Below are 23911 nucleotides of genomic sequence, written 5' to 3'. Positions count from 1 at the left end.
TATACACTTACATTAACATTGATTAAGTTGTATAAATGACTATCTGTTTTGTACCTTACACACTGTAAAGTCGGTTATACTTAACGCAAATAGACACTAAATACTGGTTGAATGGTTTGTGGACGCATCATACAGCATTGAACAGCAGGGTCAGATGAATGAATTTATTTGAACAAACAAGGCTCAACATTATCCTCTAGTGGTGGTGAACATGAACAGGTCAACAGACTCAGTTCAATCTCTTGAGTCAAGTCAACAAAGTATATTAGAAAAAAATTAAGTTTACCAAGATTCAATGTGGCCTTTTCATTTAAATTAAAACGTACTCCAGAAAAGCCACTATGCGTAATGTAATACACTGTAGTTTTTGCCGCCCTACTTTATCTGTTTTGACATAAAACACTCAGTTTTCATTACAAACACAACAGAGTGATGGGGAATCGCTGAGGAGTGGCTGCCCTCAGAACCTAAAACCTGGAACAGAAGAAAACAAAGTGAAGAACCGTACTTTACATTACTGTAAGTGATCAAGATACACTTTCACTTGAAGCAAATAGAACAAGACTTATTGAAAATATTTACTTACATTTCTGTGATCGACACACAAGACTCAGTGGCATCTCCCGCTCTGCTTCATCAGTAGACTCGACCAAGAGATCTGACTTTCCGTCCGAGCCTTCATCTTCCGGACCAACATCTACCTCACTCTTGGGGCAACGAGGAGCGGCTTTATGGGAATACCTAGATGTATCAGAGAATAAAAAGCGAGGTCATTTTTGATTGATTATTTTAAACAAGGAACCCTAGAAATGGCTAGTGAAAGAAGGTGTGATTCATTTGATACGGCCTCCATTAAATTGGAAGGTGTGATTAATGTTTACAGAATAGATATTATTGTTAAAGAAGGTGAAACATTGGACTGACTTCAATGAAAGTTTAATAGAAACATAAACAAACAGAGCTTACGTCTCTCCTAGTATGATGTCAGTATAGTCGGCATATCCAGCATCCACCAGCTCCTTGGCAACATTGACGCCATCTGCCAGAATGTCCACCTTCCAGTGCGTGTTCGACACAAGCTCTCTGAAGGAGATCAGGAGGTTCTTCTGGTAAAAACACTGATGGAAGAAGAACGCAGCTTCATCACTCCACTGGCTGCTATCCTCGCCGACTGGCTTCACCCCTCTCAGGACGCAGGGGAAGGTTACTTTTGGGGGGTTTGTTAAGTCCTCAGGAAGCCTCTTCAGCTGGGAGCATTCTTCGTACGGGATGCATTCGTAATGGCCGTAATCCACAAGATCCAGGACCGCTGTGGTGTCAATGTTTACGATTTCAGCCCTGCACCACTTATTCTTGGTGTCGGATTTATACAGGCAGCAGGTCCCAGGGACGATATGGGCTTCAGGAAGAGGAGACATCTGCTCAGGGAGGTCTTCCAAAATGATGGAAACTTGGTTCATGACGAGAAGCAGGTCTTCCAGAACAACGCAAAACTCCATGGGAGTCGTCACTGCAGTAGCAAAGCCTGAATACTCTTTATATAAATCAATAGAAGGAAAGACAAGCTGCTGAGGCGGGCTTGAATCCAAGTTGGATTGTCCTTCTTCCTTAGTGTCAGCTGGTGAAGAAGACACCATCTCTTTATTCTGCTGCAGTGAGGTTGTGATATGACGGAGGAACAGTCGATTCTTGACTATTTCAACTTTCCACAGTCTATCGGCTTCTGAATGAGACACAAAGACAAGTTTTACCTCTTTGCCAATCAGTGGTTTGAGAGTTGCACACCAAAATTCATGAGCATCTTCTCCCTCACTGAACCCAAGGCAGTTCACCTGGCACAACACTGCAAAGTTGGGGATTTTTGTCAGCTTGCTACACTGTCGTCGGATTGAGTCACTTGGAACTTCTTCTGTTGTACCATGATCCACGAGGAGGACCTGGCATTTTCCCTGGCCTACCTCTTGAACAACACCCCTGTGCCACGGTTTGTCGTGGTCTACCTGAACCAAGCACTTGAGGCCTTGTTTGACATCCTCTTCAGGCGAGATCTTGCACATGTACAGGTTTTTAGCAATACAACCTTCCAATGCAGCAGGCAGTTTACTGGTCTCATTTAGTCTGATGTAAAAAAGTCCACTGCTCAGGACTGACAGAAGTGTACCACTCTTTGTGATTTTATTTTGAATAGTTGGAGGCATGATTGCATCTGCACAATCACTTTCCGCTGTGACAGAGGGTTCTCTGCTCTTTCCTTTATCGTCCTTGGAGTTCGCCTTTATGCTGGGGGGTGTTTTTCTGTGTTCTTCAAGTATAGGTGACTGTAAGGCAGGTGTTGGTTCCAGTGTTTGGTTTTCACCATCAAGAGAAGTTCTTTCAGATTGAGTTGTTTGATTCTCACTCACTTCTTCTTCTTTCAGGTTGCTCTGCTCAGAGGATCTCACTTTCTCTTCTATTTTAGATGAATCTGCATGAGTGTCCTCTTCCCTTTTGCTTTCAGGAGTACTTTCAACATCTGCTTCAAGTGCCGTTGAAACAGCTTCATCGAGAATCTCAACCTTGACTTTCCAATGGAATCGTTGATGAGAGACAAATTCAACCATGAGAGGCTTTTCCATGACAGCATCGGTGAAAGAAGCATCATTTTGGTACATGCTCTTGTCCATCAAGGAGCACGATATGCTGAATCTTGGCTGAGAGAGATACTCTTTCGGTAAGGAGTAGATCTTCTCCTTCTCAATGACTGAAGAGTTCCCATAGTCCAAAAACTCAACTTTGATACAGGAACTTCCTTTACAGTCCGTCACAGCAGAGCGGTACAGAGCGCCGTCTTCCTCAAACGGAGCCAGAACGATGTCATTGATTCTCAAAGAGTCAATGACATCGGTCTTCAAGGTTTCTCTGAAAATGCTCGAGTTGAGATCTTCACCCATTTTCAAGATGGAAGGTTCGTCGTCTGACAGTTGAAGGTAAAACCTGCTGACTGAGTCGATGTGGGAGACGAAACACTTGGCCCTGAAACCTTCGCTCACTGTTGTGTTCGGTAAACACGTGCATTGAAGGATCTCCAATTTTTGGGGAATCTGTGGTTGTTTTGACTTTGTGTTTGTAGAGGTTTGGTTTTTTGTAACCCTTGCGTTTTGGTTCTGAGTTGTCCCATGTCCTTTTTGGGGGGGGCTTTCTTTCTTTTTGCAGGGGGCCATCGCAGCTTGAGTACTTTTGTTGGCATTCGGCGTGCAAGAAGAATTTGAAGACCCTTTATTGCACCTTTTTGAAGTCTTGGCGAGTTTCTGAAGAGTTGCATTTTTTGTCTTTGTCCTGCTCAGGTCCAAAGTCACAACAGTCTTTGGTTTCGGGGAAAGACTGCAAATGAGCTCCTTTACTTTCTCATTGATGTTAACATCTCCATCAAACAGTTCAACAACAAAAGAGCCATCTTTGTACTTTCCATTTATGACGGCTCTCACTTGCTTGTTGAGGATTGCAGCATCCAGCCAATCTTTGACATCTGCATAGAGGTGTTCATTGGACACCGAGTCAAGGTGGCATTTCACAGCCTGCATGGGTGTGTACAACAAATCTGCAGAGTTTCTGGGGATACACATGACATTGGCTTTCTCAGATATGGTTGTGTTACCATAATCTACAAAAAACACTTGGAGATGCAGAGGTGACTGAGAAGGCTGTACCCAGCCCCTGTACCATTTGCCATCCAAGTATTTTGCCAGGCACAGATTTGTCCCTGCTTTCATACTGGCTTGCTTCATTTCCTTACTCTCTGTCAAGATTTTATTTTCCAGCTCATTGATGATGTCAGTGTTTCTGTCAAGGTGGCAGTAAAATTCCCACTGACTGCTCACATGAGTGACGTGGACTTGTTCTTCAGTTCTAGGAGTTATACCATATGAACAGTAGATGAAAGACTCCAATAACACTGTTGCCAACTGCTTTGCCGAGACTGCTGGTTCTCTTGGCAGTCCCTGTTCCCCCAGATTAGTAATGGCCTTTTGAGTGTGGATGTTGAACAGTTGCACAACATTGCACAGTCCTTTGTTATTTAAAATGAACTGGGCAACAACTTGAAGTCTTAGACCGCTGGGGGAGTCCAGTACAAAATCTTTCATCAACATACACACATTCTGACTGCAATTCCCAGTGTCCTCTGGGCCAGTAGGTTGGATCTGGGTGTTTAGGCTGCACCTGAAAGCCTGTCTCTCTAAGTCAACAAATTCTGGCTTTATCGCCTGAAGATTTTGCTTCCTGACGCAGATGGTCACGCCGTAGTCAACCAACATCACTGTTGCATGGCCATTCTGTTTCTGTGTGATAATGGCTCTGTGCCATCTTCTATCTAAAGGTGACTTGGCGATACAACAAGAATCCCCTGGTTGGAGGGGAACCGTGTGGGTTGAGTAATATCGATTCACTTTATCCATCAGTTCCTTCAAAGCTGGAGCCTTATCCCGCAGCTGGCACCAGAAATCTGATGGAGACTTGATGTAAGAGCAACACACAGCGAAGCTATACCCAGGCTTAATGCTTATGGTTTTGAATGTAGCAGGAGCTTGAGCCTTCTCCGTTTGATTTTTGCACATTTTCTTTTCACAGTCCTTCAATTGCTCTGAATTCCCATTGATGTCTGGAGTCACACGATACTTGGGGCACCTTGTTTTCTGTGGGAAATTTGTTTGGTTTCTGATGTCAATGTTGTTCCAGTATTCAGCTTGTTTGGAAGAGATCAGGAGCTCAGAGATACTTTGACTGTTGTTACCTCCCACGTCATAGAGATCCACAACACATTTGTTTTTTCCCCTTTGGACAATGTGGACTTGCAGGGCTTTGTTTGACAAAGCTTGTCTAAAAAAGTCATTACTGGCACTGGTCCAGAATTCATCCAAAGGAAAAACATTAACCAGAGTACAACAGAAGGCAAACGCTGCTTTTTTGGCCAATGAATCGGGTATCTTCCTGATCATTATGCGTGGCACTTTCTCAATGTTTCCAAAATCCATAAAAAGTACTTCAGCTCCATGCTCAAGGGTGTCCATCACTACACCCCTGTAGAAATGCATGTCTTTTTCGTAAACTGCACAGCACAGTGTCCCAGGCTCAGGGTTCAACAGCACGTCTTTATCCTGCTTCTCTTTACTGTAGTTGTCTGCCATTTTTGTCAACATTTCTTCAAACTCATCATTGCTTTTTTGTGATCTGATCCAGAAGTTGTTTGGATTCTGGGCATATTCGACATAGCCCTCAAAGACAGAGTCTACAGCCAACTCTTCTTCTTTGAGTGTTTTAGCCATTGCTTTGCCAATGATTGTTTCATAGTTTAAATACCTACTCTGCGATGACACTTCCGTCTCAAAAACTGACTGAACATTCATTTGAGGAAGCTCTTGAATTGGCTTAGGTTCAGACCCTTGATTTTCCCCAGCACTAATTATTGTGATAGAGTACAGGAGCTGTTCTTCGTCACAACACTTGATCTCCACATCTAACACTTTGCCAAGCAAGCCTGCCTTTAGAAAACTCAACTGCTGAGATTTGACCGCTTTAACATCCTCACCCAGGGAGAAGAGCGAGCATGGGAATGCCATGATGGGTGTTGAGTATAATTCATGTGGCAAGCTGTAGATGTTCTCAACGTTGACAAATTCAAAGAATCCGTAGTCAATGTACAAAACTTGAAGTTGAGAGTTGACTGGAAGGAACTGCACAAGGCCTCTGTACCATTTCCCATCTTTGCCTTTGACTGAACACAGCAAACCAAGGTTGTCTGGAGTCTTCTGATTGCTTTCTTTGGTTCTGTAAGCATTAACTTCAGCCAGCTTCTTTGACATTTCCCTGAGATTTTTGTCCAGACTGGTCATCTGACAGTAGAACAGCCCAGGGTTAACAGCAGCAGTTACACGCACTTTAGCACGGGTCCCACAACTCAATCTAGGCCCATGGAGAGACATAATGTGTTCGTATCCATACAAACCAGAAGGTTTGAAGCAGAGTTCCTGTCCCCTTGGCTTTTCAATGAGTAAGTCAGACACTTGCTCTGTGTTTTGCCTGATTGGCACCTCTGTGAGCATACCAACCAAGAGAAAGAAGGTATCTGTGTCCACGTGTCTCCCAAACCCATGTCTGACAAGATCAGTGTTAATCTCCGGGGCTTCCAATAAGAGCACTTTGTGGGGCAAAAGGGCTTGAATGTTACCTGAGACATTCGTTCCAACTAGGTTAGATAAGTATGCCTCCACTACGGAAATAGAACATTCCTGCAGTAACAGTACATTTGAAAGAAAGCCACAAACTATCTTGGGAGGAAGGATGAAAATGTTGTTGGAACAGGAGTATATCAGGGCTATGTCGACACTCAAGACGTTACCATGATCTATGAGGAAAACATCAAATATGTCTTCCTCTCGGTTCTGAACTCTTCCTCTGTACCAGCTGCCGGAAGTCAAATCTTCCACGAGGCAAAACTCTCCGATATCCACTGCAGCTTGACTCTTTGGTATGTTCTGTATTTCCCATTGCAAGATGTTGTAGTCAAGATCACATATGGTAAGGTACTGTCCCTGGAAGTGTATCAGGGTTGCTTCAGGGTTCCAGTTCAAGTGAGTTAACTCTAGGTCCACCGACCAAAGGGCAGATAGTGCTGATTGACCAGACCTGAAAATAAAGACGTTATATTGTTAACCTACAAAACATGTTATCATCTTGAGAGTTTATGACTTTCAGAATCAATTCTGTCCATTGTATGAAGCATATCCAAGCCCAGTGTGTGGCGTAGAATACACCCACGCACTTTCTGAAATAATTCCCATGGTCACTAAGCATTTTCTTTGTACTAATATTCTACTTTTTAAATGTTGCTACAGTAGATTTACATTAAAATGAGGAAAAACAAGTATTGAACCATAAACAGATTAAGAGGGACATTTAAATATGGTTGTATATTGGCAACAAAACGTTTTACAAAAAGCCAATTAAAATCTTAGTTGAAAAAAAGCCCAATAATTTACTTTCAAGCTTGAAATACACCCTTCATATTTTCCCTTATTCTAATCAATCTGAGGCTTTTGTTTTGAGGAATGAGCTGCCACTATTCTTGTAACACTTCTTCCATGGAGAGCTGTAATGTAGGCTGTTTTGTTCTTAAAGCATATTCAATTCCTCTCAATTCTCCTGTACGCTGCCCTCAGTGAAACACGTTTGAATATCCCTGCTCTACAGCTTTGATGGTTTGAACTGTGTCCCTAAACTCAAATGTGGCCAGGGACACTTAACACTATTTAAGATCAGATGAGTTAACAGACGCCTACAAAGAGGAATATCCTGTCAGTAATCAAATGTTTATGGATCATATTTCTACACACAGATTAAATGACTGTTTTAATGAGTAAATTAAGATTACCGTTATAATACACGTTTACATAAGAGCTAATACAATACACAGTAGAAGTTATGAATAACACATGTTTGAATCCCATTGTATTCATGCCAGCTTTATATAAATACACAAACAAGCAGATTATTTTATTGTTATGGTTGTGTGATTTTAGCAATCTTAAATGTCTGGAAATACGTTTCATTCATTCATAGTGTAAACAACTTGGTATGCCAGCTTCATTCGGTTTTAGCTCGCTATCTTAACTAGTATTGCTATTAATGAGACATTCATATTGTAATGAGGTGTCAACTAACTAAGTAGACTCAATTACTGTACTTAATTACAGGTTTGAGAGACCGGTACTCTACCTGAGTGGTGTTCCCATAGTTCCCACTACATGTTTTGCTATCAGGCAAAATAGGTGGGTAGGAACCTTTGACATGTAACAGTTGCCTATCGGGTGTTGAATAAAGTGGAGCAAGTCAGCGTACACGTTGGTCCGATCCTTCCTATACAAGAGCCTCTATATTAGTTATATAGAAACAATTATTATTCAATCCCTTTGGTTGCTAGGCAGATTAGGATTAATGATGGTAAATATAATCCCTTAAATCAGACTGTAGTTCACCTGCAGTAAATCCAGCAGCTACCCTGCAGTATACAAAGCCATTCAAACTAGCTGCACCTTTACCAGCTCTGAGAACACTTTAATGATCAATCATTATAAAACATATCAGAGATATTATTCTGAAATGGACCAATCAGACAATGACTACTTTTACTGTCACTACTTTAAGTACATTTAGAGGAGAGTACTTTCTACTTTCACTGGAGGAACATTTAGAATACTTTTACTGTGACAGAGTATTCCTACACTCTGGTACTTCTACTTTACTCAAGGACAAGATCTGAGTACTTCTACTTTACTCAAGTACAAGACCTGAGTACTTCTACTTTACTCAAGTACAAGACCTGAGTACTTCTACTTTACTCAAGTACAAGACCTGAGTACTTCTACTTTACTCAAGTACAATATCTGAGTACTTCTACCTTTACTCAAGTACAAGACCTGAGTACTTCTACTTTACTCAAGAACAAGACCTGAGTACTTCTACTTTTACTCAAGTACAAGACCTGAGTACTTCTACTTTACTCAAGTACAAGACCTGAGTACTTCTACTTTACTCAAGTACAATATCTGAGTACTTCTACCTTTACTCAAGTACAAGACCTGAGTACTTCTACTTTACTCAAGAACAAGACCTGAGTACTTCTACTTTACTCAAGTACAAGACCTGAGTACTTCTACTTTACTCAAGTACAAGACCTGAGTACTTCTACTTTACTCAAGATCTGAGTACTTCTACCTTTACTCAAGTACAAGACCTGAGTACTTCTACTTTACTCAAGATCTGAGTACTTCTACCTTTACTCAAGTAAAAGACCTGAGTAGCCTACTTCTACTTTACTCAAGTACAAGACCTGAGTACTTCTACTTTACTCAAGTACAAGACCTGAGTACTTCTACTTTTACTCAAGTACAAGACCTGAGTACTTCTACTTTACTCAAGTACAAGACCTGAGTACTTCTACCTTTACTCAAGTACAAGACCTGAGTACTTCTACTTTACTCAAGAACAAGATCTGAGTACTTCTACTTTACTCAAGTACAAGATCTGAGTACTTCTACTTTACTCAAGTACAAGTCCTGAGTACTTCTTAGGCCTGTTTAAATACAATACGCTAATGAGTGGATGTAGATCTTTTGCTAATGTAGCTCACTATCTTACATTTGAGTGATATTTCTGGACCACACTTTTAATATCTAAATGTCATCATTGTCTACGGGTTACTAAAGAATATCAGTACTGAACAAAAGTGAGTCATTAGCCGTTTTTGTGACCGTGTAAGTTGACATTCAGCGGGAGTTAGCGGCTACAACTAGCATCGAGCTAACAATGCTAACTCATGTTAACACTAAACTACAGTGACTCCATGCTTCGGGCTACACGTGTTTAGCTGAACATCACAGTCGGTTTTGATCTCAAATAACCGTAAGTGGTTGTAAACAAAGACTTCTTTATGATAAAATCCAACATGATTAACTGGCAGGGCCGTGTCTTACCTCTTGATGCAACTCATCGCTACAACGTGTTGCATGACGCGGATCTCACCTCGCGCGGTAATGTGGTTTTATTTCTTCTTCGTCGCTTTTTTTGTCGGTAGGCAGATCTGTGTTATTATAATATCGAGGTTAAATCTTAAATATGCATTAAAGTTGTGTATGAGCAGGGGTGGGAGAAGTACTCAGTTCTTATACTTGAGTAAAAGTAGAAGTACCAGAGTGTAGGAATACTCTGTTACAGTAAAAGTCCTGCAATCAAAATGTTACTCAATTAAAAGTAGAAAAGTATTAGCATCAAAATATACTTAAAGTGCTGAAAGTCCATCTTCTAATCATATGTTTTATATGTGTTTGCATTTAAAACGTAAACTGATTGGAATAATAATCACATGATTTAATACTGGAACAAAAGTTTGGGACTGAATTCCAATAAACTTAAAAGTGGGTGTAATATTGTGAAAAGAATGACTCACAATGAAAAGTGTTTTTTGGACTATTTCTCCACAATTTCTCAAACCAAACAATCAATTGACCATAAAAAAATCTACATATTAATTAAGAATGAAACAAAACCTGAGCTGGAGCTTAAAACAAAGACCTGTTTCTTAATTTTTACTTTCATTTAAGCTCGTTATAGTGTTTCTAATCTTAAAGTGAACCTGAAAACATGTTAACATAATGATAATACTGTCCATTGTTAGTATGTGAGTTAAAACAATCTAAATGACATGAAAGCAAAGTAGACAGTTGTTTTTCTTACATGTGTAACTTTGTATAAAGGGCCAGCTGAGTGTGGGAGGCAGGATAGATGGATGGACAGATGGATGAGGGTTTTTCTGTTAATCATTAATAACCTGGATTAGCCCCAGGCTTCTGTAAATATGATGAATGCATCCACGGCTTCATTAGCTCTGCCTTCCCACAGCACAGCTTTATTAGTCTGAAGTCCTCCTGTGTCAGGTTGTCAGTTGTTTTTACTTTTATTTAGTTTGGAAACTCGGACCGAACAATGCTGGATATCCTGATCTTTTTGATCTTTTCCTGGAATTGTGTGAAGTTGGGATTCACCAACAGAGTTTAATGATTCACAGTGTTAAGGACACATGAGCTGCAGTGGACTTTTTTTATTTACATCAGGCCTCTTCTTTCTCTTTTGTTCATCAACTTGTATTTATTTTATGTGACTATGCCGATGAAACGCAGCAGTGAGAGTTCAGACAGAGATGGAGTTTTTCTTATTCACTCTCTCACCAAGACTTTGTGCAGCTCACCAGAGGAGACACACACAGACTTTCACGGACAGACGCTTTTTCATCAGGAGGAGGATTCTGGGATCAAATCAGGTAATTAAACAACCATTATCTATTGAATATCGCAGCTGGGAGCAGACCCAACGGGGCTTATATATTCCTGTTCTATATCAGTTTCCTTTTTCCTATCCTCACAATCATATTCTCCTGTTTTCTTAAAGAAATCTTTACTCAAAGTCTTTAAATCTGAATGTTTTTCTGTGGTTTTAAATCTGGTCAGGGAAAAAGAAGTGACACAGACTGACCACATGATGGCGCTACAGCCACGAGATCCCATTCATGTTCTTATATTTTAAACATTCAAATAAGGTTTATGATAAAGACACATAAGTGGAGATGTTATTTGTACATTATTTGGAAGAGCAATCAGTAGAGACAAGATATATTTATTAAATTCAATAAGTAACGAAACGTTTATAATCATAACAATAGCTTAAAATTGAATATATGTATAATATTGGGATTTCATTTCAATTAAACTAAAACTGGATGTACCCTAGAATTTATGAAATTGAAATAATTTGACAATTTTTTAACTAAAAACATCAACAGGTTAATAACCAATTAAAAAACACATATGTTGCATCAGGTAAAAGTCTTAAGAATGGTAAAATGATCCCGTAAAGATGTAAGTATAGTGATCAAATGAAATGAAAACAGTTTTTTCCATACACTTTATGGCTCACCACAATTTAATTATTCTAGTTTTAGCCAAAATGACACTAGAAGAAGTAGAAATGTAATTTCTGTCAAAATGTGATATGGATTTACCAGAATCTGTGTGAATAATACTGCAAAAAGTCAAGTTGTGGAAGAAAACGAATCTGTATTTAAATATATCTTTTTCCCCAAAAGTTATATAGGTGAAAAGCTGCCCTCATGGTCCTTTTTTTTCCTACATTCTCTTGTATTTGTCCATGTGTTTTCTCAGAAGCAGAGGACAGTAACGAGACGCCGTCCTCGGAGGAAGACCAGGACCTGCTGGACTTTAACCCGGACATCAAACAGAGCATCTCGTCTTCCAGGAAAACCATCAGTCAGATCATCAAGGACAAGAAGAAGCAGACACAACTCACGCTGCAGTGGTAGGTGAACCAATGACTCCAAAAGTCTGTTCGTCAGCTTTGATTTGCATCACAGAATCTGTCCTCCCTTCATCCTACAAGATGCTGGTAAGAGATGGAAGAAAATGTGGCATTATTTGGGATGCATTGCATAAAAACTCACAAATTCAAACTCAACACTAAAACTGCTCTTCCTATATCTACACCTTCTTATCTATATCTGTCTATCCTTTTTCAATGTTCCCTACTTGTTACTGGTTCTTAAGCAGAACTTAAATGACAACCCTAATCGACTTTCCCCATTTCTTTACGTAGGTTTTCCACCAGACAACTATTTTATATAGCATCCCTATAGGTTGGATTTTTGCCTGTTCAGTACATGAGTTCAGTTGGCTCTTTTTTTTATTATTTCTATTGCTTTTTTCTCCAGGTTCAAAGGTTTTTATTCTCAATATCTACACCATAGAAGTCCAAGGCTCTTCCAACAGTGCAAAATACAATTCTTGAGACATAAAAAAAGGCCTAATAGTGCAATTAAAATGCAGGAATTAGAAGTGTGTTCTGTCGATTAGTTGTTGGGTTAGTCTTTGCTTTGGGTTATTTTGCATTAACTGTATTCAGAGGGCATCTCTTTTAAGGTGTTGAATCCATCTGATGTCACTGCAGGCTGGAGGAGAATTACATCGTGTGTGAAGGAGTGTGTCTGCCTCGATGCATCCTCTACGCTCACTACCTGGACTTCTGCAGGAAGGAGAAACTAGAGCCGGCCTGCGCTGCTACGTTTGGAAAGGTGTGTGTGTGTGTGTGTGTGTGTGTGTGTGTGTGTGTGTGTGTGTGTGTGTGTGTGGGATTGCATAGAAAGCCAGGAAACCGCTTAATTGGCCATTGTTGTGTTGAATTAAACTGGATTTCTTTGTGTAGTTTTTATATCCATAAGTATGACAGTTTATTTCATGTTACAAAAAAGTCTACGCTTTGTTTTTCTAACAGTTTGAATCTATGTCGTATACGATAGAATACTAACATTGATTAATTGATATCCTTATATCATCAGACGATCCGACAGAAGTTTCCTCTCCTAACAACGAGAAGACTGGGCACCAGAGGACACTCCAAGTAAATGCACAATTGACTTTAGTCTTTATATTTTCTTGCAAAAAAGCTTTTCTGCAGCCTTAAGCTCCAACATTTTCTCACATTTATTTCTTCTTATTCTGTTGGCATTGTACAGATACCATTACTATGGAATTGGCATCAAAGAGAGCAGCGCTTACTATCACTCTGTGTATTCAGGGAAAGGTTTGACCAGGTTCGTTTTCCATCTCACTTCTTTACATGCAGCTCTGTACGATGTTTTCTCAATGTATTTATATTTTAAAAATCAAACCTGTTTCTCTTCTTACGCAGATTTTCAGGGAGCAAGCTCAAGAACGAGGTGAGTGAAAGTTATGTTACTTAAAGAATAACTTAAAGGTCTGCAGGTTTTTGCTGCCTTACGGTTGAAAGTTTGTCACGGCGTTTGTATTTTACATTTCTCTGGCAGTAGACAAAATCCATAAAATATAAATTGTCTATTTTTAGGATGTCTTTCCCAAACAATAGTCTCTCCGATCATCTCAAATATCTAGTTTTACAGACATATTGTATTTTTAGTTTGGACATCAGGTGAGGGTTAGGGTTAGAAGTCCATCAGCAAGAACAAGATTTGTATAGGTTGTTAAGTTACTCTTTAAACAAAGCAAAAAGTCTAAAGTTGAACAAAAGCAAAAATAGGACCTTCCTGATGTCGTTGTTCCTTCCAGGGAGGTTTCACCAGGAAATATTCATTGAGCTCTAAAACTGGAACGTTGCTTCCCGACTTTCCCAACGCTCAGCACCTCCTCCTGCAGGGAAACATCTCCAGAGAAAAGGTTTGGTGATGAATATCAATTCCTTTTGACATACATCCGTATAAAGCATATCCAGAATTTCAATTTGCTGTAAACAAACAGGAAGCTTGGCAGTGTTTATCTACATGTTGCAGGAACTGTGGCTGTGTTGTGTTTCTGATTATTTTAATGTCAGATCTTCATTGTTTCTCTTCAGGTGGACACTCTGATCATGATGTATAAAACACACTGCCAGTGCATCCTGGACAACGCCATTAACGTCAACTTTGAGGAGGTGATAAATACTGTAACACGACCCCGTACAACAGTTTCCCCTCCGCTCAAACTTTAACTCTTCATGATGTTTTTGTTTCAGATCCAGAATTTTCTGCTGCATTTCTGGCAGGGGATGCCCGACCACCTGCTGCCGCTGCTGGAGAACCCGGTTATAGTCGACATCTTCTGCGTCTGTGACTCCATCCTCTATAAGGTTGATAAAAATACAGTTTTTCAATTGTTATTTCTGCAGAACAAGGGCAAGAGATCCAAATGTGTCCTAAGACATTTTAGATCAGGTTATGTTTCATATCTTGTGTCTCAAGCAATAGCACACATTCTTGATTAGCCCAATACTAATGTGAAATGTATCACATAATAAGTCATTTTTAGGTTATTTCTGAGGTTTTCTTTGACATATCAGTACAATATTTACAGGCAGGTTGCTAGTTTGAGAGACTTTCTTGTAAAGCTGCAGGTTCAATCCTCATTCTCCATGAGCCAAGTGACTTTTGAGCTATGAAAGAAGTTGCTTCCATCATTTACTTTGGGAAGGGAAACTTAAACTTACATTTCTCTGCACAGTTATTTTAAAATCTTATCCCTGTTGTCATGCAGCTTTTGATTTTAATATGGATAAACTTTAGGAATGATATGAATGAGGATGGATCTTCTTCTCCTCTCGATTCACTTTGACGGATCCAAACAGTGAAAACTCTCATAATGTTTTCTAATGTCCTCAGGTTCTAACAGATGTTCTGATTCCAGCTACAATGCAGGAGATGCCTGAAAGGTGTGTTACCTGAATGCATCATTGTCGCATAAGTTCCTGGTGCTAAAAAGTTAGACAGACATCTGTTACACACCTTTCCTATCCTGGAAAATGATATGCATGTTCAAATTCATTTTTTTAATGACTCTCAGCTTAAGTTTGTGATTCCTTGTTTTTCATTTTGGAGATTTGTCGGTTGTTTCCATCATGCGTGATATAAATTCATCAGATTTCTTTACTGTTACAACTGCATTTTGTTGCACAAGCCTGCATGTGACAACACCTTATCCTAAATGCTTGAATCCTTAAGAATGTGGGTTTCAAACAAGTCCAGTCTAACCCAGGATACGTTATTCTTGGACTAAGATGATGTGAAAATATCTAAAGGCTCAAACTAATAAACCAGGAATGGAAAACAGATTTGTGTAAATGTTCTTTATCAGTCTGTTGGCAGATATCCGCAACTTTGCCAAACACTGGGAGCACTGGCTGGCCTCGTCCCTGGAAAACCTCCCAGAATGCCTTGCGGCAAAGAAGCTTCCCATTGCACGCCACTTTGTTTCCTCTCTGAAGAGACAGACGTCATTCCTACACCTGGCACAGGTACGACCTTTACTGAAGGACAGGAATGCAGTGCATCTACTTCCTACTTCTTCCACTGCTGCTGAAGGACACAGATTACGTAATACTCTAATGATACACATTTATTTTGGTGTCTTTTTCCAGATAGCACGTCCGGCGCTGTTTGACCAGGCTGTGGTGACCAGTATGGTGCTGGACATCGATAACGTGGATCTGAGCAGCATCAGCTCTCAGCCTCTGCTCAGCATCAACACATCTGGAGACCAGGACCCCGACATCTACTCTGAGTGTAAGACCAGTAAGAATCACAGTGGGTTTTTAACTTTGTTGACTCTGCTGCTCTAAAGTAAATGAGCATTTGTCGTGTTGTAAATAAAGCAACTTCTTCTACTCCAGACGACTCCATCACCGTGTTCCAGGAGCTGAAGGAGCTGCTGAGGAAGAACGCCACGGTGGAGTCCTTCATCGAGTGGCTGGACTCTGTGGTGGAGCATAAAGTCATCAAGGTAACAGCTGTCCCCTCCGACACTGTGTTTGTCCTGCAAAATGTCCCGCTGTGCAACAAAGCAATCTTTTGTTTCTCTGTTTCTGTGCGTCTGATCAGCCGGGGAAGCAGAGCGGTCGCTCAGTGAAGAAGCGAGCTCAGGACTTCCTGCTCAGGTGGAGCTTCTTTGGAGCCAGGGTGATGCACAACCTCACGCTTAACAACGCCTCCAGCTTTGGTACAAAACAAGTTACACATTCTTGACACCTTTCAGAAGACACGGAGTACAAGAGTATTGTAGAAACACGTATATTTTTTTGAATAGGCTTAAGTAACATTAAGTACATTTTGGCAAGTATTTTACTTAATATTTTACTAATTTTACCAATTTTGGGGTATTTTAATTGAATATTTTAAGTGTTTTGCTTCTTTATACTTCTACATTTTAGAGGGATGTATTGTACGTTTTATTACATTGAATTTATTCTATTTATTAATTTATGATTCAATAGATTTTTACATCGACATCAAAACAACTCAAATTAACGTTTTCTTTTTAAAGAAATTAAAAGTGAAAAAACTATACAGAAAAAAAGACATACATATAAATAAAAACAATTAAAACAATGATGATAATAATAACAAGTACTCATTTATGAAATGGAGATGTAAATACAAATTAATAAGTGTATATTTGATATAGTAATAATAATAGAATCATTTTCATTGTTTTGAATCTATCAGGTCTCTTGTATTCTCTCAGAACAAACAGAAATAACCCAAATTAAATAAGATTTCGAGACATAATGTGTAATTTCCCCCTGAATGATACCAGAAGGTGGGACAGGAAGCTACATTATTTATGGAAAATATGCATGCTAACAAAACTCTTAATAGGACAACATAAAAACCCAATCTGTAAAAGCTATATAATGAACATGGTGACAACATGCTGATTAATGTTTGTGAAATTAATAACTGTCACTCCGATAATTGACTTTGTGTTTTCCTTTCTTCTCCATCATTCAGTCTACACACACACACACACACACACACACACACACACACACACACACACACACACACAAGGCTAATACGAGCCAGCTCGGAGCAGATTGCTACAATAGCGTCATAAATTGTAATGGCCAGACTCGCCTTGATTAAACAAAGTCTTATCTGCCGGTCGCGTGCTCACTGTTCAAACACATGCTCTCTCTCTCTCACTCTCTCTCTCTCTCTCTCTCTCTCTCTCTCTCTCTCTCTCTCTCTCTCGCTCTCTCTCTCTCTCTCTCTCTCTCTCACACACTCACACACACACACACACACACAGACGTGAATCAACACTAACCATTTGTTCTGAAGATTCCCGGTGAAGCTCAAACACACACAGAAGGTTTTAAGACCAAGCAAAGAGCGGCTTGATCCTAAAGGTCCTAGGTAAAGAAGAACATACAATCAGGTCTTCAAACCTGCACGATTTACAGCATGAGCATTGGCTATTTTTACAACAAAACAACTAACCTATAATGCTTTTGGGGTTTTCCCTTTCCTGAAGTTTGTTATATAGGTTTTAGTGCATGTAAATGGTCTGCAAAGGCTAAAATCCCTGTGTTCCCTCCAGAGGGAGTTTCTCTTCTCCATTGGACTCCTTTGTTTACTTCTTGAACATAGTCACATCACTCATGCTTCTATTGGCTAGCGCTCCAACACATTGTACCTGATAGGTTAAGGAGCGGGACATCTCTAAGCAGTTGACCAATCGCAGACCTTTTTGAACATTAAAGCATGGCAACATGTTACAGTAAAGACACAATAAGAAAATAAAATATGAACCCGAAAATGACCAAAATGAAGTCCCCTTTTAAAAGATTTGCGTTGATAATGTGAATGACGTTTAAAAAATCCACATAGCTCGATATCATGAACCATATTACAATTACAAGATCAATCCTTTGTTGTTTCACGCTCATCGACAGGCTCCTTCCATCTGATCCGGATGCTGTTGGACGAATACATCCTGCTGGCTCTGGAGACTCAGTTCAACAACGACAAGGAGCAGGATCTGCAGAACCTGCTGGACAAATACATGAAAAATGCAGGTATCAGATATACAAATAAGAGGCTTGAGTTCAGGTCTTACATATGTTACAAACTCTGTGGGGTAATTATAGTTATGAAAGAAAATGTACAGTAAAAAGAATAGAAATAACTAACTATAACTACTCTTGTAAGGAATGAGTTATCTTATAGTAGGTACCCCAAATATATCGTTTAACCAGATTTTGTTGATGATGGGATGTTAACTTTGTCACTTTCAGATGCGAGCAAAGCAGCGTTCATGGCCTCTCCCAGTTCCTGCTTCCTAGCCAACCGAAACAAGGCCAGCGCTGCCATCGACCAATCAGTGAAGAATGAGTCTCTGGGAGAACACGCCTACATGTCGCTCTCCACCAATCAGCAGCAGGGTCTGGAAACGAGCACGGTCATCTACCAGGGCACAGAGACGGCTGGGTTCACTGTCTCAGGTAAATATAATGCTGCAGAGAATAATGGATGAGCGAAAAATCAAATATCAAAATCATGTCATGTGACCACTTCCTGTCTCCAGGTGGTCAGATGGACTTCTCTCAGGTGAGCGGCCCCCTCATGACGCCCCCCATCTCTCCGGCGGCGTTAGTGCACCGAGGCTCCGTCATCAACCAGGGGCCCATGACGGGGAGGCCCCTGACTACTTCCTCTTCGTCCTCCACCTGCTCCTCCTCCACCTCCTCCTGCCTGTCCTCCCTCAGCGCCATGACCCAGCCCGGCCCCTGCTCTTCATACCCGGAGACCCTGTACCACTGCGTCCCTCAGACCAACTCCAGCTACTTCCCTTCAACCGGCGGCTCCACGACTTCAAACTACCAGCCTGCCCTCAGGTCAGCATCCTCTAGACATGTATCACTATACCTTCTTTAATTGAATTCTTTGTGTCATTATAAAGTCTGAATATCTGATTTTGCTCCATGTTTCAGGCCTCAGACTCAGAGCCAGTGTCTGGCTTCGGTCCAGTCTTCCTCGCTGGCCTACCATCTCTCTCGGTACCAGAACTTCAGCGACCAGCAGCTGAGTAAAGACGTCTTCTACCACCCGTCCTCCAACAGCACCAGCTGCTCCCTGAGTTACGGCTCTGCGGTGCGACCCGGCTACACGTCAGGCTCGGACGCAGTTGAACCGGGACTTGACGCTCAGATCCTGGACTCTGCAGAGTTCAGCTTTGTCGGAGCCGGACTGAACCTCGGGGCCGGTGGATGCCAGGGCCAGACGTACTCTGCTGCAGGACACAGCGGTAAGACAAGCTTCAGGAGTTGAAGAGGCCCTGTTCTGCTTTTTGGGGGTTATCCCTTTCCTGTAGTGTGTTATCTAGGTTTTAGTGCATGTAAATGGTCTGCAAAGGCTAACCCTGACCCTAAAAATATCATAGGTTATTTTGACCTCTAATCATCTGGTGGCCCTTCAGATGCATCTTGTCTGAATCAGAATCCCCATGGTGGGAACTTGACCTCAACCACCAACGTATTGCAGGTTACTATGGGAACAGCAGTTACCTGGACAGCCAGCGAATGACGTCACTGGTGGATCAGCACGTGTCGGTGATCAGCACGGTGGGCAGCCTGCGTCCGTTCCCCTCGGCGTACTCAGAGGTCCACGATCCGCTCAACATCCTGGACGAACCCGGGAGGAAAACTACCGGAGCGTACTTCATCGAGGCCGAACCCGGAGCAGGTCAGGGTTTACATTTCTCCCCAAAAATAAAGATTGAATAAATACATGTAATAAACAGATAAGTCAATTATTAATAATAATAACAATAATAATAATAATAATAATAATAATAATAATAATAATAATAACAATAATAATAATAATAATAATAATAATAATAATAATAACAATAATAATAATAATAATAATAATAATAATAATAACAATAATAATAATAACAATAATAATAATAATGATAATAATGATAATAATAATAATAATAATAATAATAATAATAATAATAATAATAATGATAATAATAATAATAATAATAATAATAATAATAATAACAATAATAATAATAATAATAATAATGATAATAATAATAATGCTCTTCATACATTTCTCAAAATATAAATAACGGAAAAGTAAGAAATACACTAAATAATTATAAATAAATAATAATAAAAGCAAAATATTAAATAATAATAATAATAATAAAATGATAATATTACAAAGAATAATGTATTAATAATAGTTAGTTATAATAATTTATAATAATAATAACAATACATTTAATTCACAGAGTGCTCTTCATACATTTTTTAAATATTATTAAATAGTCAAATAAATAAAATAATAATGCATTTCATTTATGAGAGCTTTACTTAATACTCAATTTATTAAGTAAAAATGATCAAATACTGCACTGAAAATATACAAAACATAACATAAATCTCACACCTTTCTATACCTTTACCTTTCCTCCTGCAGATCATTCCCTCCCCTCGTCAGGGTCAGCTCCCTGCATGTTTGGAGTCCCGTCTCCGTTCACCTCCCAGGATGCTTTGCTCTCGCAGCAGCAGCAGCAGCAGCGTGTGCAGTCTTCGTCAGATGTGCAGGACCTGGTGTCCTCGCTGCCTCCCATCAACACTGTCTTCATGGGAGCAGGGGGAGTACAATGACTGCAGGAAACACACACTACCTAAGTAAAAACTAAATCTGAAATGGATGTGACAGAAACATAGGGCCTCATGCATGAAGATATAAGTATGAAGTATTTACAGAGAATGAACTACATGACATTTATTTATATCTCCTTCTGTGTTATAAACCAGAAAGAGAGGAGCAAAGGAAAAGTATTTATTTGTATAAAAATGTGGATAGATTTAAAAACATACAAATTATAACAACAGTCATTATGATACAGATATTTATAGCATCTCCTTAAAATGTATTTCTCAATCTTTCCCTTATTTTGTTGCTAAAAGACGCCTGAGGGCTTCCACTTGTGTGAAAACTGTTGTAAATAAATCTTTGTTAGTCAGAATGGTGTTTTGTCATTATTGACAACACAGCTTACATTCAAAATAGCAGCAAACAAATATGTGTAGGTAGTGTCTCTCCCTGCACATGTCTCCATGCTCTAATGTTCAAAAAGCTCTTTATGTTTCTCATACCTTCTGTGCTGCAGCTCCTCTTTTCACCCTCTGTCTGAAACCAGAGCCCAGTCTGCTCTCATTGGTTAGCTGGTCGGCTCTGTTGTGATTGGTCGACCACTTAGAGATGTCCCGCCCCTTAGCAATTCTAAAACAACTTATAAAACACATTACAGGAAAGAGAAAACCATAGAAAGCATAATAGGGCCTCTTTAAAATCAAAATTAGCCCCACTGACCCCATGAAAATGAACCGTGTTGCTTCTGGTTGCATGTTTTTCCATGTATTCATCAGCTTTAATAATGAAGAAGGAACAGCTTGAGTCCTGTCTTTTGTCAGCCACTGCAGCAGATTGACTTCCTGTCAATAATAAACCCCAATGCAGTCCTTATCTCGCCCGACTCAAAGAGCATGTGTCAAAGCTTCGAACACAGATTACAGGACGCAGGCACCATTGAAGACTGCGGATCAAAGTTGGGAGCTTTTTTTATGTGTAATTATTTGCTTTCTTTGGGACACAATGGAGGGGAGATATGAGTCGGATAAAAGTGTTTACCAAAATGTTACGAGAACCCACACAGAGAGGGGGAGAGAGGGGGAGTAAAGCTGGTAATCTCACACCCTGATGAGCTTCAGTAAAACATTGAAACATTTCCCCTCTTGAGTTTGTCGGAGCAGATGGGACGCCATAAAATCATAAGAGCAAAAGAGGCAGAAACAGGACGCGATGTTTCCTTGAAGCTTTTAACCAAATTACCTTTGAAATTGACTTAATAGAGAATTAAAATGGACTGAAATCAAATGTTAAAGGACTTTAAACACATGTACTGTATTATCGTCAAACCAAGTTTATAACTATGTGAACTGTTTGATTACATTACATTCACTTTACTGGTTTCAATTCAGGCAATTGTTTAAATGTGAACCTGAAAAAAGGTAATTTAATCAAATGAATTTCCATTTTCTTGTGTATTTTTGAGACATTTTTGCATGATCAGATCATTTATAAAACAGACACAGGTCGTATTCTTTTAATATCGGAAAGCATTTCTGAAGTTAAATGCACTCTTTTAAATATAATTCTTTATACTGAGAATTATTGCCATTTTTTACAGCATTACATAATAATAAAATGTGTTTGTTAATATTAATAGTTTTTAAAGCAAAACAGAAAAATGTAATACTTATGTTTCTATAAACAGTTTTCAATATAATGAAATAAATGTATAAATGGAAATACATTAAAAAATGGGAACAATTATAAAAACTATGAGTAAAATCTGGCTTATTAAAAAGAAAAGGAGAGAAAAGTCATTAATAACATTTTTTGGGTTCTTTGAAAGTAGATTCAGTTACAGGAGGAGGAAACCTGCAGTAGATACAATTAAAGATCTCTGTTTAATTTTTAATAAAACCCTAATAAATATAAATGCCCACGCTCATGAGTCACAGTTTTAGATGAATGGCGGTGACGTGGCCCTGCTCCCCCCTCCCCTCTCCCCTCTCCCCTCTCCATTGCCTTTATATGTTATCTACTCAGGAGGAAAAATCCATTTCAGGTGCTCGAGCAGCGGCGTGGGGACAGATGGTGGCATATGTAATGATTACAGAATCCCCACGTTAAAATACTTTAATTACTAAGTCAATAATGGCTGCAACAATTGCCGCAGCTTTAGTGTAAAAACAACAGAAGGCAGAAGGCAAACTTTGGGCCAATGTTTAACCAGAACTTTGCATTAGAGCCCGACAAGAAATGGCCTCGATATGTGACCGAGGTGCAGGTAAAACCTTCCTTTAGTGTCTGAAAAACAACATTATTTAAGTGTATTTTATGGTAGTTACATGACACATATACATTTTTTCTTAAATCAGATTTTATTTGACACATATAAAACATTTTTTGTTGGAAAGTTATCATTCTACAAATTAATTATTATATGTCTATATTATATAACATTACAGAAATTAAATAAAATAAAAAATAGCAACATAAAACATTGTAAAGTTAAATATATATATATATATATATATATATATATATATATATATATAAAATACAAAAAGCATTCTAAAATAAAAGTAGTAACAAAAAAATAGCTAAATAAATATATATAAATTATAAAATACAAAGAAATAAAATATGTTAAAATAGTAATGTAAAATAACAACATTTTAAATACAATAAAAGTACTTTGTTTAAAGTGACAATCTATTTTAAATAAATAAATGAAAGGTAAAATGTAAAGGAGAAAAATGTGCTGTCTGATGTAAAAAATGACTACTATTACAATCATGAATCAGAAAAGTAAAGAAAATATTTTAAAGCATTTCATACATTTTTGAAATCGTTTTGACTTTAACTTTGACATTTGAACGTGCCTTTAAAATTACATTTAGCTCAGAATTGCTTTTTTCATTTATTTGTAATTATAGCTGCATCAGTGATTCAGGGGTGTAGTTCTCCAGATGTCCACCAGAGGGCCACACACTCACATAATACGTCCTCACGGGTACCACTACAGAGAGAATAGAATGGGAGGATGAAACCCTCTTTATTGTCACATACATGCACACAGCAGAGCACACACAGTGAAATTGGTCCTCTGCATTTAACCCATGGGAGCAGTGGGCAGCTATGTGCAGGGCCCAGGAGGTGAACTGGGACCTCTCCAAGTAGCAGTCCACTTTCCATATTTCAAGTCTGTGTTGGGGACTTGAACCGGCGACCCTACGATTCACAGTCCAAGCCCCTACTGACTGAGCCACTGCTGGACAGCAGAGGGTCTCTCAAACTAAAATGAATTGCTATGCTTCAAAGAAAAGTCTCTGAAAAACTGGATTTCAGTGCTCGGAAGTCAAGGTCTCC

The 23911-nt window shown here is 39.3% G+C and overlaps 2 protein-coding genes across 2 annotated transcripts; one reads left to right on the top strand and one right to left on the bottom strand.

The window, feature by feature from the left end:
• Positions 1-376: 376 nt before the first annotated feature.
• Positions 377-9607, bottom strand: tdrd15 (tudor domain containing 15). Its single transcript, XM_063901638.1, has 5 exons — positions 9507-9607; positions 6374-6660; positions 967-1723; positions 587-741; positions 377-474 (listed from the first exon to the last, which is right to left on the bottom strand). Exons 1-5 carry the CDS (start codon positions 9539-9541, stop codon positions 461-463), a joined length of 1248 nt encoding a protein of 415 aa, XP_063757708.1. The 5' UTR covers positions 9542-9607; the 3' UTR covers positions 377-460.
• Positions 9608-10676: 1069 nt separating this feature from the next.
• On the top strand, positions 10677-20827 carry rfx6 (regulatory factor X, 6). Its single transcript, XM_063902504.1, has 20 exons — positions 10677-10849; positions 11748-11901; positions 12547-12670; positions 12935-12996; positions 13112-13189; positions 13288-13315; positions 13683-13790; positions 13966-14043; positions 14125-14238; positions 14768-14817; positions 15240-15399; positions 15523-15667; positions 15775-15884; positions 15983-16100; positions 17839-17961; positions 18181-18387; positions 18471-18780; positions 18877-19190; positions 19427-19627; positions 20381-20827. Exons 1-20 carry the CDS (start codon positions 10693-10695, stop codon positions 20569-20571), a joined length of 2832 nt encoding a protein of 943 aa, XP_063758574.1. The 5' UTR covers positions 10677-10692; the 3' UTR covers positions 20572-20827.
• Positions 20828-23911: the final 3084 nt, after the last annotated feature.

Source organism: Eleginops maclovinus, chromosome 15, assembly GCF_036324505.1.
Source record: "Eleginops maclovinus isolate JMC-PN-2008 ecotype Puerto Natales chromosome 15, JC_Emac_rtc_rv5, whole genome shotgun sequence".
Lineage (NCBI taxonomy): Eukaryota > Metazoa > Chordata > Actinopteri > Perciformes > Eleginopidae > Eleginops > Eleginops maclovinus.
This window is presented reverse-complemented; position numbering and strand designations above follow the sequence as displayed.